Source organism: Vulpes lagopus, chromosome 4, assembly GCF_018345385.1.
Source record: "Vulpes lagopus strain Blue_001 chromosome 4, ASM1834538v1, whole genome shotgun sequence".
NCBI classification, from domain to species: domain Eukaryota; kingdom Metazoa; phylum Chordata; class Mammalia; order Carnivora; family Canidae; genus Vulpes; species Vulpes lagopus.
In genome coordinates this window covers 72,831,453-72,850,662 of record NC_054827.1, presented here as the reverse complement: position 1 = coordinate 72,850,662, position 19,210 = coordinate 72,831,453, and the positions used below count along the sequence as shown (strand labels likewise).

General features: G+C 38.0%; 1 protein-coding gene across 7 annotated transcripts in view; it reads left to right on the top strand.

Annotated features, from left to right (window-relative positions):
* CAST (calpastatin) overlaps window positions 1-19,210 on the top strand; it is a 110,108-nt gene that overhangs the window by 8,700 nt on the left and 82,198 nt on the right. For 6 of the 7 annotated variants that reach the window (XM_041751478.1, XM_041751477.1, XM_041751480.1 and 3 more), the window contains exon 2: window positions 5,232-5,294. In XM_041751478.1, coding sequence (XP_041607412.1) covers window positions 5,232-5,294 — 63 coding nt within the window. Of the gene's footprint in view, window positions 1-5,231; window positions 5,295-6,511; window positions 6,514-19,210 lie in introns of those variants that run through there. The other variant, XM_041751479.1, reaches the window with a different exon arrangement.

Sequence of the window (19,210 nt, the reverse complement as noted above, 5' to 3'; positions counted from 1 at the left end):
CATGCAAATATTGATCTCTATGGCCTTGCCTCCAAGTTGAAGAAAAAAAACTTTCGAGCTCTTTTCAAATAATCTTTGCTGTTTTTTTAAAAACAATTTTATATAAGCATAATTCACAAACTCTAAATTCGCCCATTAAAATATGCAATTCAGTTCATTATTTTTTAGTATATTTGCCGAGTGGTGCAAGGGTCACCTCTTTTTTTTTTTTTTTAATTTTAGAATGTTTCTGTCATCCCCTTAAAAGAAAATTCTGACTTTTTTTTTTCTTTTTAACAAAGCAAACACATTGCAGAAGCATACTAGCATTTGGTACTTTCTCAGCTGGGCTTGCATTTGCAGAAGCTCAGTTTTTTCTTGTCTTCTTTCTTCTTTTGTCTATGTGTGGAAGTTTGCTCTGTTTTTCTTCTGTGTTACATATGCTCTTGTCTGTGTGTCTGTCAGAGTGTGTGTGGGCAGCAGTGGGGAGGGTGCCTCGATGCTCATTAGCACCAGCCCTCAGCTGGGGGAGCTCACAGGCTGCTGGCCTGACTACTCTTGGCTCCTGGTGATTTCCTGACAGGTTTATGGGTTTGCCCAGATTTTAAGCATAAAAATTCTGTTTCCTCCAATGAGGAGAGAGGACAGCTATACTTGCCAAATACACAGTGATCCACGGGGGTGAAAACAGTTTGGAAAATTATTTCTTTTTAAGGGAAGACGGTGAAGTCCCTTATCTGCCTTTTCCCTGCTTCTGAACTCCTGCCACTCATACCACCACTTTCATTTTAGCTCCATGATGCAATTTCTACTGCAGCAGGGTTAGTAGCATCCTGCTCTTCCTGTCTTTGGCCTCCAGCTCCTAATACAGGATTGAATTTACAGACAGGACCGTTTGACTCATTTTAGAAAACAGGCCAGTTTCAGAATGGAAAGGTTCTGTTTTGGTTTGTTGCTTTCATTTTAGACTATTGGATTGAGATTTTTCTTGATGTGAATCCCAGGATCTCAGCTAGCTTTTCACTCGATCCAGAGTAGCCCAGTCTCTGGCTCACAGACTATATGATCTGGATATGGGGGGTGATGGAGGGAGGACTCACCTTTCAGATCCTCAATTTCTATATCCATAAAATGAGGTGACGGTGTGTGCTCTGGAGTTGCGGTGGCAAGTGAAGGGGATCCCTTAGGGGAAATGGTTAACACTGGGCCAGCAGAGTCAATAGATACTTAGAACATACTCATTTCCTTTCTCTGATCTAGAAAAATCTTCCATGGATTTATCAGTTTTGTGGTTTGCTTCCCTTTCTGGACCTATCAGTGCTTTTTTTCCTCCTCCATGCTTCTCTCACCTCTCTCCACCCTACCCACGGTGCATAGAAATGGACAAAACTTTCTCTCTTCCCTCTTAGGCTTGCTGCAGGTTCCTAAGCTCGGTTGAACCTGACAAATCATCCCCAAATATTTCACTGCATCAGCTCAGTTACGTAGAAAGTGCTCAATTATGCCATAAAATACATAATGAGGCACTTTGCCTGTTTACTCAAATGTTAAGAAAAATAGCAATAAATTTTAAAAACTAAATAAAAGGGCAGCCCCGATGGCCCAGTGGTTTGGTGCCACCTTCAGCCGGGGGCCTGATCCTGGAGACTTGGGATCGAGTCCCATGTCAGGCTCCCTGCATGGAGCCTGCTTCTCCCTCTGCCTGGGTCTCTGGCTCTCTCTTTCTCTCTCTGTGTCTGTTATGAATAAATAAATAAAATCTTAAAAAAAAAAACCTAAATAAAAAATCAGGCACCTTGAATATCTCTCAGTGAGAAGATAGAACTGATTTTTACATCACTAATAGACTACTGAATGTTGAATAAGCCCCGAGAAATAGTGTGGGCAATGGTTCATTCATAAAGGTGCTCTTCACTAGAAATTGAATGGTGTTTGATAATTTTTGTTAATTCTCTTAGAGTGATGATGATGATATTGGAGTTACTTGGGGAAAATTCTTCAGTTTTAGAAGATGTTTAGTGAAATGTTTAGGGGTAAGTTTTGGGATATTTACAATTTACTTTGAAATGCAGGTACATATACAAACACAAATAGATCTGTCTGTAGTATAAGCAAATATACTTATACTTGCAAAATATACTTATATCTGGCAAAATGTAGCAACAATGTTAATAGTTGTTGGATCTAAGTGGTGAGAATATTAGTGCTCATTGTATTTTTCTTTTAACTTTTCTGTGTGTTAGAAAAATTTTATAATAAAAAGGTAGGTTGGGGCACCAGGGTGGCTCAGTTGTTAGACATCTGACTCCTGATCTCAACACAGATCTTGATCTCAAGGTCGTGAGTTCAGGCACTGTGTTGGGGCATGGAGCCTACTTAAAAAAAAAAAAATAGCAAGCTAGAAACTTGGAAAATATAATCCATTAGATTCCTAAAAATTGTTCTCATTTGATTGTGTTTTTTATGTCTGTTTACTTTTTTTTTGTCCATATACTTCTGTATATTGTAAAAAAGCTTCCAACTGAGAGCAAATATTTCTTTTGAAATTACAAAATACCAATTCTTTTTTTTTAAATTTTTATTTATTTATGATAGTCACAGAGAGAGAGAGAGAGAGAGGCAGAGACACAGGCAGAGGGAGAAGCAGGCTCCATGCACCGGGAGCCTGACGTGGGATTCAATCCCAGGTCTCCAGGATCGCGCTGGGCAAAGGCAGGCGCCAAACCGCTGTGCCACCCAGGGATCCCCCAAAATACCAATTCTTAAGTACATAATTTCTCTAAGTTGTCATTATAACTGAACATTTTAAAAAGTATTTCTTATATATATCCCTCCCAAACTATTTAGAACCTACGTAATTTGAGGGATTTTGAGTGTTTAAAGGGAAATAAGCAACCGATGGTGTTGATTAATCTGGAGGACTGAAGTTTTGAAATGCCCCCAGGAAATGACTTTTTCAAAACTTTTATGTTTATTTATTTTTTATTGCTTTTTTTTTTTTAAACTAAGCTCTACTCTCAGTGTGAGACTTGAACTCATGACATTGAGATCAAGAGTTTCATGCTCTATGGATGGGCTGAACCAGAGAGGGGTCCCTTTTAAAAATTTTTAAAGAAAAACATCTATCTACCTACATTTTAGGGAGAAAGGGCTGTCTGCACATTTACTGTAAGGTAATGTATCATAATATATATTTGCCACATGCACAGGAAGCAGACGGGGAGATTGTGGAGAGCATGGGACCTTTTTTTTTTTTTTAAGATTTTATTTATTTATTCATGAGAGAGACAGAGAGAGGCAGAGACAAAGGCAGAGGGAGAAGCAGGCTCCCTGCAGGGAGCCCAGTTGTGGGACTTGATCCCAGAACCTGGGATCACGACCTCAGCTGAAGGCAGATGCTCAACCACTGAGCCCAGGTGCCCCCAAAAGCATGGAACCTTCTACCAGACAAGAACAAGTGCCTCTTGAAGCTTTTTCATTTGTAAAGTAGAATACTAATACCACCTGACAGTAAATGAGGTGCTCAGTAGGCTCAGTAAAACAGTGGATTTTTTTGTTTTTAGTGTCTGTCTCTCATCGGAAAAAGATAGGGAATTGGAGCTTATAATGAGCGTGATAGGGTTTACCAGTTTTGGAAGGATACAGATTGGGTAAATTGGTCATTGTAGGTCTATCTCTCTTAAATTCTATCTGCAAATGGTTATATATGTGGGCTTTAGCATTTTTTTTTCCAGATTCATTAACCACTCAATACTGATTGCCCTCAACTGTGGATAGACAAACACTAGACTAGGACATCAAGGTCAAACAGGCCGTGTACAGGGCTTCGGTCACAAAGCTCTCGCAGCCTGGCTGCTTTTCAATGAGTGGATTCCACTCGCTGATCCATGACAGTGTTACATCTTGGGAAGAATTTTCCACACGCGAAAGTGATCTCCTCCTAGTTTTCCATACAGAGAACTCTTAATGAAAGGTTTCATCCATGTGTCTGATATTTCTTGGGCTCTTGTTTTAATTAAAATATATGTTGCTATGACTAAAGGAAATATTACCTTATTCTATTTAGCATTGTATAGTGACAAACAACATATTGTATGTAAGTCAGAAAACCTGCTTTGCAAACTTTTCCCATGTGGTAGATATGTATCCTTATGGGAGCTCACTGAATTCTTCTTACTCTGTTTTTTCATCCCTAAAAATCACATAAGCCTCTTTTTTTTGTATCAAATAAGGATGTGTATGAAAATAAATAATAACAAATGGTATAAATTATTATTATTATTACTGTAACTACCACTCTTCTTAATTCAAATAATTTCATTGATTCACATATCCACGTTATGATTCTGCTCTAGGTAATGTAGTAGGGTTTTATGTTTTGGTTTAACTGAAGATGGTTGGGATTGATCCCAATGGGGAGTTTTTATTTCCTTATATTTAGGTTCTTTTTTCCTCCACTTTCTTGCGCATCCCACAATGTGCAATGAAGCAATTCTTTGTAACCTTTTTCAGGAACATAATTTTTTCTCTCTCAAAAAAAAATTCAATAAATTTTATGGCTCATTTTATCTTATCATCAAGACAAATGAGCATGTGATCTACTTGAAGGTTTTATGTACCACATAAAAATACTTGCTTTCATTCCCACGGATCTGGTGAGAAAAGTAATTCTGTTTCTGGACATAACGAAATCCTAAAGCCATGGTAAATGGAAGTTGCGGGTATGGTCTCCCTTCAGGGTGTATCTTTCTGCATTGGTGAGTCCTTGGATGGAACAACTCTGGGGAGCTCCCCAGAACCATCAGAAGCGATGGTGGACTTGGAATCTGTGGTCCTCCCTCGAGCCCATGCTGAAATGAGGCTTAATATGGCTTGAAGCTCAGCTTGGTCCTTAGACATGACATCTCCCTGAGCAACCACATGTCTCCCACGCTGGCAATTTGGGCTTTAAAATTGTGTGAGGCATTTTGTAGGAGACGAGATGCCGCCTTGGAATCACCATCAGATCTGAGTCTGGCTAATTAGAGACTGACTTTCTACATTGCAAATGAATGTCTGTAGCTTCTCTTGATTCTTGAAAGCCACCTATGTCAGTGTAGAATTATCAGCATTTTCAGAAGGAAGATTAAAGGGGTCCTGTTTTTATAGCTACATATTTAGCCCTTTGGGATTAAGGTCACTATTATATTATCTTGTGTTACCTCCTTCTTTTAAACCTTATCTTTCTTTCTTTTCTTTTTATATTTTTATAGCATGTCAGCGAAAAAACAAGTGGATCACCTTCCAAGTCAGGAGAAAAGAAAGGAGCAGATGAGGTAATTCCCGCAATACCGGGCTTTCCATTTCTCTGGTTTTTAATCATGAATTCTACTTGAAACAGATAATGAGGTTGTGTAGAGCTCCTTACTGGAACACTGGCAAATTTAGTCTTCACTAAGATTTGATTTAAGAATATAAGCAGAAATCATTAAAAATTAATAAAAAAAATAAAGTGCTCCCGGGGAAAGAACCTTTAGAAAGAGCTTTTATTTAGGAACAGAAGCCAGTTATTGAGGGTGTTTTCCCTATAGGAATTGCTGAACCTTAAATGTTTTGTTGGTGACCATGGCAGATTTAGAGGAGGAAAACCAGATGCTGTAGGGGAAAAGGAAATCTTTTTTCACGAGAGTGCCCTATGAAAGAAAGATAGTGAGAGCCTGGATTAACCCATTGTTCAGGTTCATAAACAAAAGGAAGAGAGAAAGACTATTGGATCAATTCTGTGGAAACAGTAGTAAAACCAGATCTTTCCAGATAAGTTATCTATCAAATAATCTACTATTTGAAAACTATAGTGTTTCTTTATTCTTCAGACTAGGAAATAATGATTTTGGATGTTATTCTCTATTAATATTAATCTATTAGGGGATCCCTGGGTGGCTCAGTGGTTTAGAGCCTGCCTTCGGCCCAGGGCATGATCCTGGAGTCCCGGGATCGAGTCCCACATGGAGCCTGCTTCTTCATGGAGCCTGCTTCTCCCTCTGCCTGTGTCTCTGCCCCTCTCTCTCTCTCTCTGTGTCTCTTGTGAATAAATAAATAAAATCTTAAAAAAAATTTTTTTAATCTATTAGTAAACTATTTATACACAAAAAGGAAATCTTCTCTAATGTGGTCAAGTGAATAGTAGGTAAGTTTGTGTATCACTAATTATCTTATTACTTGAAAGCTTAAATATTACAGCTTAAATGTACAAACATTGTTGGTTAAAGCAACGACTGCTAGCACAGTGCTAGGTGTATTTCTTTTTTAACAATGTCTAGACTATAAAGTACCTTATTTCCATGTTTATAAGGGGCTTGAGAGAATGAGTAAGGAGCCCTGTTACAGATGCAGCCAGGGGACAATTTGAGATTTCGGTGTTAGTAGAGGCAGGCTGTACTTTAAGTTTGAAACCAAAGGCTGAACTTCCACCTCAAGAAAAAGAAGAAGGAATTTTTTTTTCTCTTTATCAGCAATTCAAGGAATTCTGGTATTGTTTCATAACACTTCTGAGAAGTTCAGATTTACAATTCTTGTACATGTCCCGAGCTGGGACACGGTGGTCTGTTTCGCCCTGTCTCAACCAGCAGAAGCGAAGATGGAACAGAGGTTTTCCCCTGCTGCCGTGGCATGAATCACTGTAGAGATGTGTGCAGTCAGAGATTGAAAATTGTTTATTATCTCACCCAATTCTGTCCATATCTATTTGCTAGGGTGGACAGGCCTATGGGTGGGATGACTTGGTAGTCAAGGTATATTTCCAATATGGCCTGTCTCCAAGGAATCTCTCATTCTTTATGTCACGTACAAATTAGTTGCTGGGGAGATACTGTGGCCCTGGAGAGAATTCAAGGAAACTATCTTGCATTAGGCATCATTTTAGCCTTTAGGTGCCCGGTTATAAAACCATGTGTGATCCAGATTTGTTACCTGCCCTGCCTACGGTTGGTTATCATGTTCTCTCCCAAAAATTACCAGAGAAAAAATTCCTGAAACTAATCCTTTCTCCCAAGTATTTCATTTCCTACTGCTCTTTTGAACAGGAAATAAGATTTAGAAGCCTCATTTGGGTTTTGGTCATCCAGTTTCAGACTAGTATATACTTCCAAAGGTTAAATAACATGTCCCTAAGCATGTGCATACATGTGGGTTAGGCTTCCATGGACAAACCCAGGCCTTTGAAACAAAGTCAGTTTGAAAATGTGCTTTCTATGCTTAGGGGTGCTCCTTGGCATTTTTATCTTTCTCCCTGTATTACTCGGCTGCATTTTATTTGGAAGTGCAAGGAAAAGGGCATATAGGGGGGTTTGGGGAAGATATAACTGGGAGAAAAAGTGATTAGGGTGAGGTAAAAACCACTATTATATTGTCGTATATAAAAATACCTGGGGATGAATGCTCCAGTTTAGAGTTCTTTCTCTCTTGCAATAGTAAAGTAGTTCTTGGTTGGTATTTGACCCCTTTACTAATGATCGTAAGAAGTTGGCAGCAGTTTTAACACTCTTACAACTAAAATATCATTTGCTGTGTTGCATTTGCAATACAAATGCTTGAGAAATGACTGGAGTAAGTGTCTGGGAGAACAAATTCACTTATTTGTTTATACGAGTCATTATGAATTTGGCTCTGTCCTCCTCAGACGTAGAGGAATTATAGAATTAACAGTTGCATGCACTAACAAGCCAAAGATAAAATGACTAGAGCAGGGAAAAGATAAATGAAAACATTTAACATCAGCTCTTTTAAAAACCCTGGGACAGAGAAGCCTTTCCAAAGCTGCAGTCAAATCTATTTAAAGTATTTGTCTAACACATCTGGCCTCACTGGAGGAGTGAGCATTTTAGCAACATATTTCAGTCAAGGCCTGAGGAATGGAATTTAAAGCATGAGATGGGCACAATCTTACAGAGCCAATTATAAGAACTCAAATTTAATAATAGATCTATTTTTAGGGGGACAGGAAGGGAGCTATAAAGAGAAGAGAATAGAAATTGAGCCTTAGAGGAAAAGATATGTGGCTGATTTTCTTTACCATAAATAATAGCATTGGTGGCATTCTTTTCTCCAATATTCACTTTTCCTCCTAAAATGCATGAAGTATAGAATGACTCCAACATTTTTTTTTACTTTTTCTCTTAATGAAATTAGTCTTTTAATTTTTTTATTTTATTTTATTATTTTTTAAAGATTATTTATTTGAGAGGGAGAGAGAGAGTGCAAGCAGGAGAAAGGGCAGAGGGAGAGAATCTCCAAGCAGACTTCCTGCTGAGCGTGGAGCCCAACTCAGGACTTGATCCCAGGATGACTCATGACATCATAACCTGAGCTGAAACCAAGAGTCAGAGGCTTAACTGACTGAGCCACCCAGGGACACCCAAATTGGTCTTTTTTCAAATTCAGAAGCAATATGTACTTATGAAAAACAATGTTACCTAATCTACCACTTAGTTGTAACTATTGCTGTGAAATTTTGTGTGTATTCTTAAATTAATGTGATGATATCATGTGTTCATACTTAATATATATATGGATTTTAGCAACTTTTTTTTTTTTTTTAAAGAGAGAGAGTGAGTAAGGAAGAGGGGTAGAGGGAGAGCGAGAGAGAGAATCTTAAGCAGACTCCCTGCCCAGTGTGGAGCCCAGTGTAGGGCTCGATCTCACAACTCTGAGATCATGACTTGGGCCAAAATCAAGTGTCTGATGCTTAACTGACTGAGCCACCCAGGAGCCCCTAAATTTAGCAACTTTTTATGCAGCATAAAAAAAATAATCACTGAAGAAAATTGAGAAAATAATGAAGACTTTAAAGAAAAAATGCCATCATCTAGAATTCTAGCACCTATAGAGGTGGCTACTACTCCCATATTGGCCTATTTCCCTACATCTTTTCTCTCTGTATATGCTATGCTTAAGGCGAGATAACAAAGAAACATCATTAGGAGGGCCTGGAAAAAAAGTAAATCATGTGCTTTGTGAAAGATCAATCTATTTCAACTGAAAAGAGTCATCATTGTGTGTGATTTTTAAGAAAATCATGATTTGGGTATCTTGGCATTTCATATGGCGTTTAATCTGGTTTTTATTTTGTTGTTGCTTTTTTGAGGGAGAAACACATATTTCTTCAAAATGTCTTCTGGGACAATGTTCCCACAAGCAAGTGGTGTAGCTGTTGTTAAAAAATTCTGGAAGACTAGTACGGCACACATCATTTTAAGGGGTTATGAGTCATGACAAGAGAGCCTGTATTACTTGTGGGGAGTTTATTGTGGCTGCACAAGCTCATGTCCCAGTGCTCAGAAAGAGGCAAAGCCAAAGAAGTGCCCTGAGAGCAGTCCCACCTGGCTCACCCAGACACCTATCCCAGCAGCAAGCCCAGAATCCAACTGCATGGCTGTTGTGGCAGGTGAAACTAAGGGAAGCTCCAGAGATTTTTGGACTGTAGTTTCTTCTTCTTCTTCTTTTTTTTTTTTTTTTGAGTTATATCTAAATTTTGATTCATTTTTTTCATTGACTGGAATATTTTTTACATAATTTTTTCAGGGAGGAAGTGTGAATGATGATTTTCTGAGTCTCTGTGGATCCAAGCATACTTTGGTGCTGGCTTCACACAGAAATGAATACAAAATTGTACAACATCCTTCGCTAGCAGTTCTGTTCCCCCAAAATTCCATACGTGTTGCTCCATGACTTTTCTGGCTTTTTGTGTTGTAAAGCTGTCTGGGGAAGCCTAAATTTATTTTTAGAAACCCTCTTTTCCCTGCCTCGGCGCATATACAATTTTGTTGTTGTTCTTACAAATTAAAAAATTGTCAAGATGTGCCTATATATCTGTTTCTCTTTATTAATTTTTTCCTGGAATGTCTTATTTAATTATTGTTTTCATTTTGGTTTAGCTTTCACGACAATAAAAGTCAACCTCCTTATTGATTTCTAACCATGGGATGGGACAGGATACAAATTCTTTTGTTGATTATTGCAAGGCCTTTCCCATTAAAAAAAAGAAGGAAGTTTGGTAGTTCATTAAGCTCAGTAGTTTTTTTTTGTTTTGTTTTGTTTTGTTTTGTTTAAAAAAAAGCTATGTGTAATACCCAGAAACATATGACAATAGCTAGAAAGTAGAGACCTTATGCATCATCATTCAATGAATTGTTTTATTCAAAGCTAAGGATACAGCTTTAGTAAAGAATATGAAAATAGTGTGCTTTTAGATCAAGCATCTGTGATATAAAATTGTTATACCATTGGATAGGGAATGGCTAATAAAAACAAGTACTTTTTATCAGTGAGCCTATAAATATATCAACATTATGTTATTCAGGAATACTATGCCCTTCATAATTGTACTTGGAATTTACCTAAGACCTTAGGTCTGACCAAAATTGTCTCTGAAAGATTGCACCTTATGGCACATGGAATTGGAATCAAATGTTAATAAAATAGCAAAGGAACTGAATGGAAGTTAAATTTACTGGCTTCGGAGTAAGTCATAAGTCCTGGAAACCTGATGATTAAATATTAAATATTTATTAATATTTAAATATTAAATATTAAAACCAGAATGATTAAATATTATTATTCCTGAAATATACTGTTTTAAAGTATATATTTTTCATTCTTCTCTTTAGATTTTATTAGCTTCTCAAGGATAGTGGCATGACTGATTTTAAAAAGAGAAAGAACTTGAAATCATGCCCATAGCAAAATACCTCTTTCATCTGAGGATTGACAAATGTATGATTCTTGTCATAAAGTCAACAATATTTTATCGTACAACAATGTGCATAATTGCTTATTGTAGCCTTTTAAAAACAGTTCCTTTGTGAAAGCAAAACGAATGGAAAGTTGACGTCCTCAAGTCTTGTATGTTTCGATCAAAATGCTACAAAATCATTTACTACAAAATGCTTATTAGCAAATGTGTAGTGCACTGTGTTACTGTCATAAAAAAATATCAAAAACCCTCTATTCCAAAAAAAACCCCCCAAAACAAAAAAAAAAACCTCTATTCCTAATTTTCCAGGACATTACATGAAATAACACAGTGGTTCTCAGGTATTAACATGCCCAATAATCACCTAGATAATATGAAAGATAATATGAAAAATTTAGACTCCTGGGCCCCATCCTCACAGATTCTGATTTAGCAGATTTAAGTAAGGTAGGGTCAACAAAACAGGTTTTTTTTTTTTTTTGTCTTTTTTGTTTCTTTTTTAATTTTGTTTTTTACCAGTTACCTCAGATGGCTCTTATGTCAATAGTCTTCTGAGCACATTTTGAGTAACACTGAGCTAATTCTTATAGAGTACTTAGCACAGTGCCTGGCACACATAAGCATTTCTTTCTTGATTCTTTTTCTTTTTCTTTTCTTCCTTCCTTTCTTTCTATTTCTTTTTTTTATATAAATTTATTTTTTATTGGTGTTCAATTTGCCAACATATAGAATAACACCCAGTGCTCATCCTGTCAAGTGCCCCCCTCAGTGCCTGTCACCCATTCACCCCCACCCCCCGCCCTCCTCCCCTTCCACCACCCCTAGTTCGTTTCCCAGAGTTAGGAGTCTCTCGTGTTCTGTCTCCCTTTCTGATATTTCCCACTCATTTATGCTGAGTGAAATAAGTCAATCAGAGAAGGACAAACATTTTATGGTCTCATTCTTTTTTCTTCTTTTAAGATGATCTTCTCACCCTGCCCCTTGACCCAACTCTGCTCTGCCATGTTCTGGAGATAGCACGACTCTGCAGCACATTAAAAAGTGTGGCAGTTTATCTTCCTAGAGTCATGGCTCATGTAGGCAGCTTTGTTCCTATTTTTCCTCGGACCTTGTCCCTGCAGCTATTCCTTCTTTCTTTTACTCTTTGTTTAATGACTTCTCCTTAGACTACAGATTAGTTTAGTCTTCCTCATCATAAACTGTTTTAAAATATTTCCTTTGAAATGGCTCAAGCTCCCATTCTATCTTCTTTCTTACCTTCACTGCCAACATTCTTGTTTGAAATTACAGAAGAAAAGAGGGTAGAGACAGAGAAGGGAGAAACCAAAAGTAGATGTTAATAAATGCCTGTGGGGGGGAGGTAGGAGGTAGGAAGGAGAAATCGTTGAACACGTCAAAGGAGAAGCAATTAAAAGGGCAGAGGGACCTGGATGTTGCAGTGTCATCAATGGGAAGACTTGAAGAAAGGTCTAGGCTGCTAATTGCAGAATTTTGGAGGCTGTGGAAGAGCCTTTGATTGTGGATTGGGATTTTGTTTGTCCCCTTCAGAGTTGTTACTGTTAGGATTGTGAAAATGCTGAGTAAGTGGAGATTATGCACTGATGACTCTTCAGTGTATAATGACTTAAGTAATGAATATCTGATGAAGAAGAAAAAAAGGACATTGAAATCTGTGTTTATTTATGCAAAAAGATAAGTGTGGCCAAGATGCATCACATATTATGGATTTCTCAGATTGTTTGCCAATTGTTTATGGGTAAATGGATTCATTGGTTAATTGAATAATTTTAGGTAAGAAAGACATGATTTGGAAAGAACTCAGGAGTGAATTCTAAACATATATTTATCTTAATCATTAGGACTCCAGGCTTCCTACTTGGTTATTCACATCAGAGTTTGCATCCCTGAGTTCTTTCTTGTGTAGATCAAGCCTCTGATTCCTGAGTGGTCTAATTGGAGCTCAAGGAGCAGAATCTTTTGGACTTTAGTACATTCCAGAAATATATCACACTGGAATCTGAAATCTGCAAATATGGTTTTGAGCAAATACATTTCTCTTATGGGAAATTGAGAGCTAAAATACTTTCAAATTCACATTCCAATTTTGGTTTCACTTAGTACTTCAGATAAAAATTGTTTTGCTGAATATAATTTTGTGACTTACTTTTTTGCCTGCTTTCTTAAAACACTGAGTAGACTCCCTAACATCTGAAACCATACATCTATTTCACTGAATAATGAAAGCTGAATAGGAAGCTGAATTTTAAAATAACGCATTTAAAAGATAATGAGTGTTCTTACTACCTGCCATAAGGAAAAGAGCTTGCTGAGGTATTAGGTGTGATAGCTGCCTGAATGCTAAACACATAGTTCAGGGGACACCCAGTGGCTAAAGGAGGAAATTCTTTTCTGTAGTACATCCTTAACTTTGTCTTTGTAAATTAGCATGTTAGGAGTGTGTGTGTGTGTGTGTGTGTGTGTGTGTGTGTATTTTAAGAGGCTTGATTTTGACTTCTTGTATACATTATCTTCAAATATTTGAAACCTTCCAAATTATAAGACTGGAAATATATAGTTAAGCTTTTCCTTTAATAAAAACATAAATGGTATTTTAAAATGTAAAATAACTGGGAGACGTAAATAAGAAAAGCAAAACTTTTTTTTTGTTGTTGTTTTTTTTATTTTTATTTTTTATTTTTTTGAAAAGCAAAACTTTTTAATTTTTTTCATTTTTTTAAATTGAAGTTCGATTTGCCAACATAGAGTATAACATCCAGTGCTCATCACCCAGTGCCCGTCACTCAGTTAACCCATCCCCCCCACCTGCCTCCCCTTCCACTACCCTTTGTTCGTTTCCCAGAGTTAGGAGTCTCTCATAAACAAACCTTTTTTAAAAGACCCAGAAATTCCAAGTCTAAGAATTTGCTTCAAGTACATTATCACAAGGACCTTCATCACTGTATTCATAATAATAACAAACTAGGAGGGGCACCTGGGTGGCTCAGTGGTTGAGTGTCTGCCTTTGGCTCAGGGTGTGATCCGGGGGTCCTAGGATCGAGTCCCATATCAGGCTCTCCTCAGGGAACCTGCTTCTCCCTCTGCCTATGTCTCTGCTTCTCTCTCTCTCTCTGTGTGTCTCTCATGAATAAATTAATAAAATCTTTAAAAAATAATAATAATAACAAGCTAGGAGAGAAACATATGTACAACAGTAATGAATTGATGAAGTTATGACACAGATATTGTAACCAAGGCATCTTTAACACCATATTTCAAAGAACATTTAATGACAGAGAAGAGTGTTAGGTTAAAAAAAAATGGTGACAGACTTATGATGTATTTCACTTACATAATATACATAATGTATTTGTAACATCTTGTGCCTGTTTTTGTATTTACAAAAGAGAAAAATAACTGAAAGTAGCTGTCTTGATTGGCAGGATTTTGAGTAGTTTACATTGCCTTCTTTCTACTTTTTTCTTTGTTCTAAATGTATATTTTTCATCAGAAGGGAAAGAATAGAAAACAGCATCAGATAATAAAAAGAATAATGGAAGAGAGCGTTTTTAACAGTGATCAGAACTAAATCCGTGTATCTGTCTGCTTAGACCATAAAAAGAGAAGTCTCATATACGTGAGCCTTTTTTTCTTTGGAACCTCTAAGAGATAGTTCCAGAGCGAGGCTGCTGCCACCGTGTGTCTGTGTGTGTGTGTGCACACGCGCACATGTGCGTGTTTGAGTAGAAGTGTGTCTCTTAGATATGGATAGGGTTAAGGATTTAAGCACTAAGGCAGCTTAGAGGGCAAGGATTCTTAACTATTTAGTTCTTAGTCCCCTTGGAATCTGATGAAAACTGACCTTTTCTTCTGAGAAGTACACACATGTGTGAATTTAAAAAATACCCCTAAAACATGCCATATAGTTTAAAGACATTTAGATGTACACACCATCCCCACCCCTGAAGGGGCAATCTTATTGAGTAGATAAATAAAGGAGGTACCATCTAATCATATTTCCCCAGTTGGCTTGTTGTTGTTGTCTGTAATCCCACCGTTAGCAGCTTCCTTAACCTTTGAGGTAAACATTGCTTCCCCTGGCTCCTCTTTGAAATTTCAGGTATTCTTAGGAGAGAGACTATATAAATTATTAATGTCATAGTGAGAGGTAGTTTGACAAGAGGAGAAGAGAATTATGTAGCACTGTTTTTCTGTCGACCTGAGAGCATTTGAGAATAATAGCTCACACAAGTATAGCAATTACACACACACACACACACACACACACACACAAATACCCCTTTTACAATAATCCCATTCTCCTGATGAGGAAAGTGAAGCAAAGCTTGATTAAATAACTTGCCCAGGGTCACATAGGTATTCGGTAGGGAAGTCCAGAATTAAATTTTTTTTTTTTTGCAGTCTATCCTTTTAACTAGTTTCTGAATAGTATTCATAAAATTACCAATCTTAAGAATTCAATGTAAGGCCAACATCAAAAACTTTCTTACTACTGTTGTTCATTTTTGTAACTCTTCTTTCCATCTTTCTTCCTTGGGTTGTACCTTCTTTTCATTGAAGAAGTTCAGGAAGTAAGATTAAGTCATTCCACATAAATAAAAAGCATAGCGTAGGGAATATATAGTCAATGCACTCATGAGAGTGCATGTGACAAGCAGTAGTTGCACTTGTGGGAGCCCAGCATAGCATTTGGAGCCGTTGAGTCACTATGTTGTTCACCTGAAACTAATGTAACAGTGTGTGTCAACCATACTTCAATTAAAAAAATGAATTAAAAAAAGAGTAAATCATTCCCAGTCCCAGGAATCTGAAATGTAAGGAAGACTAGGGACAGCTATTCCCTCTCTGGGGAGTAGGATGTGCAACAGAGAGGGAAGCTGAGTCACAGCAGGACTCAGAGTCAGAAGGATAGCATTTGGCTGCTGGTCAGGGCAGCCACCCCAGGACTAGAAAGACTTGAGTTGGCTTGAAGATGATGAGTGGGTACTGACTAATTAGAATATAACCAAACTCCGCGAAGTGCAGCTACCATAGTGTTGTGCATGAGGCATTTCATTCAATAAGTGAATTTCCATGCAATGAGTTAATAGTAAGATTTATTCACTAAGACTTATTTATCAGTGTTTCCCAGGGGCAAACGTATCCTATTTATTGCACTGCATGTGTGCTAGCATACATTTATTTATACTTCCTTTGGTAATAAAGGCAACTTGTACTTATTTGTACACTATTTACGACCATGGTATAAAGGAACATTTGTAGATAAAAGTCAAGCTTTGTAATTGCTAGTGTTGGGGAATCTGCGTACCCTTTTGAAAGACAATCATTTTCTAGATACTATTTTCCAATTTAGCATGTGTTTTCATGTGGAAACACAATACTTCTTGTCATTTTATAGGGTAACTATTAAGTAATGGAACTGATTTGTTAACAAATATGTCAAAACATATATTTTAATGAGAGTTTTCATCCTGAAAACCACTACATTTCATCAAGTCTAAGAAACCACTGATCTAAAAATGCACCGATTGGAAAATGCTAAGAAAGAGAAAAAAACTATCAGTTATTCTCTGGCCACAGCTTCCATATACTGATTTTTTTTATTGAAGTATAATTGGCATACAGTGTTTTATTAGCTTCAAGTGTACAATACGATTCAACAATTCTATATGTCATTCAGTGTTCATCACGACACGTATACTCTTAATCCTCCATCCTTTCCCCCTTCCTCCCCTCTTATGGTGATTTTTAAAAGCATCCATTTGCAAGAGGTATGAAAAAGGAAAGGAAATGGTGGCTTCATATCAATAAAATGAAATCCACTGGTAACCTGAAAATATAGAAAGTTAAGATGTTTTTCTGTTGGTCAAGTAATGTTGAAACGAATTCAACCGTTATCATCAGAGCACAAAGAATTTCTCTCTTCCTCAGGATTTTTCTCCCTCAAATCAATCAATGTCATCCAGTTCAATAGCCTTCTCATAATTATCACGTGTGAATCTGGTTAACTTTTGGGAGTTTCAAAGACTTAAGTCTCCATTTGGAGGATAAATGTTTGTTTTGCATCTAAGGATAATCGAATGTGTTGCTGTTTCCAAAAACAGTTCAACAAACAGTTTTGATATTTCAAAAGTATCTTGAGAAATTATTTGAGCATGCCAGCAGCCACACTGAACCTTTGAAGATTCCAATACTCGTTTAACACAAAAGTTCTTGCTTGTGTAACTATGTGCTCAAAAATTTTGTCACATATAATATTTGATCTGTTGCTTATAGACCATTCTGAGCTAAAGAATCCCCTAGCCTGCTCTGGTAAGGGCTCCCCAGGATTGAATATCTGCTGTTACTTTGGTAGAAAAGTAGACCAGCTCCATTTTCCTGCATTTTTTAAAAAAGATTTTATTTATTTATTTATTTATTTATTTATTTATTTATTTATTTATTTATTTGAGAGAGAGAGGGGAGAGAGAGAGGAGAGCATGAGTGATGGGCAGAGGGAGAGAGAGAGGGAGAAACAGACTCCATGCTGAGCTTAACCCACTGAGCCACCCCGGTGCCCCATTTGCCTGCATTTTGGGGGGAGAAAAGAATCACTGGGTTTGTGGCTGTAGAAACTCTGACCCTCTCCCTGCAGGGAAGGCGCTGGGTCAGCTGGGGCATGAGACAGAGCTCTTGCCCCACAGGTAGATTTCATCATCCTGGGAAGCCTTTCAGGAATGGGCATCTAATCTGTGTTTTTTTTTTTTATTTTATTTATGATAGTCACACAGAGAGAGAGAGAGAGAGAGAGGCAGAGACATAGGCAGAGGGAGAAGCAGGCTCCATGCACTGGGAGCCCGACGTGGGATTCAATCCCGGGTCTCCAGGATCGCGCCCTGGGCCAAAGGCAGGCGCTAAGCCGCTGCGCCACCCAGGGATCCCCCAGGAATGGGCATCTAAAAACCAACTTGCCCCTTTATTCATACCCAAACCTTCATCTTACTTGGGATTTGGTGAGCTTCTTGGATTGACGGGTTCATCAGATTTGGAAATGTGTTGGCCATTAGTTCTTCATCTATTTTGTTTTGTTCCCATCTCTCTCCTCTTCTTTAGAGGGTGTGATAATTATACATAGATTGGCTGCTTCAGGTTGTCCCCCGGCCCCCTGACCCTCTGTTCCCCACCCTCTAGTCTTTACTCGCTGTTTCATTCTGGCTAGTTTCTATTGCTATGAATCCACATTCACCAGTCTTTTCTTTTGCGATACCTCATCAGCTCTTAATTCCAGTGTATTTTTCATCTCAGACATTGCATTTTGTTATCTTTAGAAGTCTGATTTGGGTGATTTTTAAGAAAATGTCTTTCATGTCCCTCCTTAACTTATTTTTTAAAAGCTTCTTATTTTGAAATAAGTAGATTCCAGGAAGTTGCAAAGATACTGTGGAAAGGTCCCCTGTATCCTTCCTGCATTGGTTACGTGTTAGGTAATTATAGTACAATATCAGAACTAGGAGGTTGACATTGGAACAATGTGTGTACGTAGTTCTATGCCATTTTATCACACGTAGGGATTCCTGTAGCCAGTGCTGCGATCAAGATACCATGCTCTTTGAACATTCTATTTTCCTACCTATGGAAAATTAATAAGGTGTTTTTTTTTTTCTGCTTCTAGGCATGCCTGGTAGCTTTTTATTTGATGTCAAACAGATGTGAGCTTCATCTAGTTGGGTGCTTGTTTATTGTCACTGGTGCTTTAAGTTTCCTCGAACTATGTTCTGGGACACAATTAAGTTACCTGGAAATGGTTTAATCTTTTGAGGTTTGCTTTTAAGCTTTGTTTGGCTGAAACAGAGCAGCCTTTAGAGGTGGACTGTCCTGTCCTTCTGTGGACTCTACCAATGATTCTGACTGCTGGGGACAAACTCTATTCCTGATCTGTGGGAGCCCTCTGGATTATACCTCTGCTCCTTCTGGGTGTTCTTTACCCAGATGTGGGGTTTCTTCACAGGATGCGCATGCAGACCTTTGGGGCTCTCTGTTGCAGCTTTTTTCTTTCTGGTGCTTTCCCTGTGAACCGCTTAAGCCCCCTTGGTCTGTGGAATTCCCATCTCTACCTCCTCAACCTGAGATCAATGGCTTCTTCCTGGGTTCCTCTTCCATGTTCCGTGTTCATGCAGCCTGGAAACTTCTCCAGGCTGGAAGCTTCTCCTTAGCCTTCTCCTAAGCCTCCCTTCACTCATTTATTTCCCTGTCAGGAAACATCCCATGCTGCCTGGTGTCCAATGTCTGAAACCCACTGTTTCATATTATTCTCTGGGAGTTTTTTAGTTGCTCAGGGTAGAAGCCCTCCTTGTTTTTTTAATCTAAATTTCCTTACACCTTTTTTTTTTTTAAGATATTATTTATTTGAGGGAGAGACAGAGGGAGAGAGCACAAGTAGGGGGAGTGGCAGGCAGAGGGAGAGGGAAAAGCAGGCTCCCGGCCAAGTGGGGAGCCCAGTGCGGT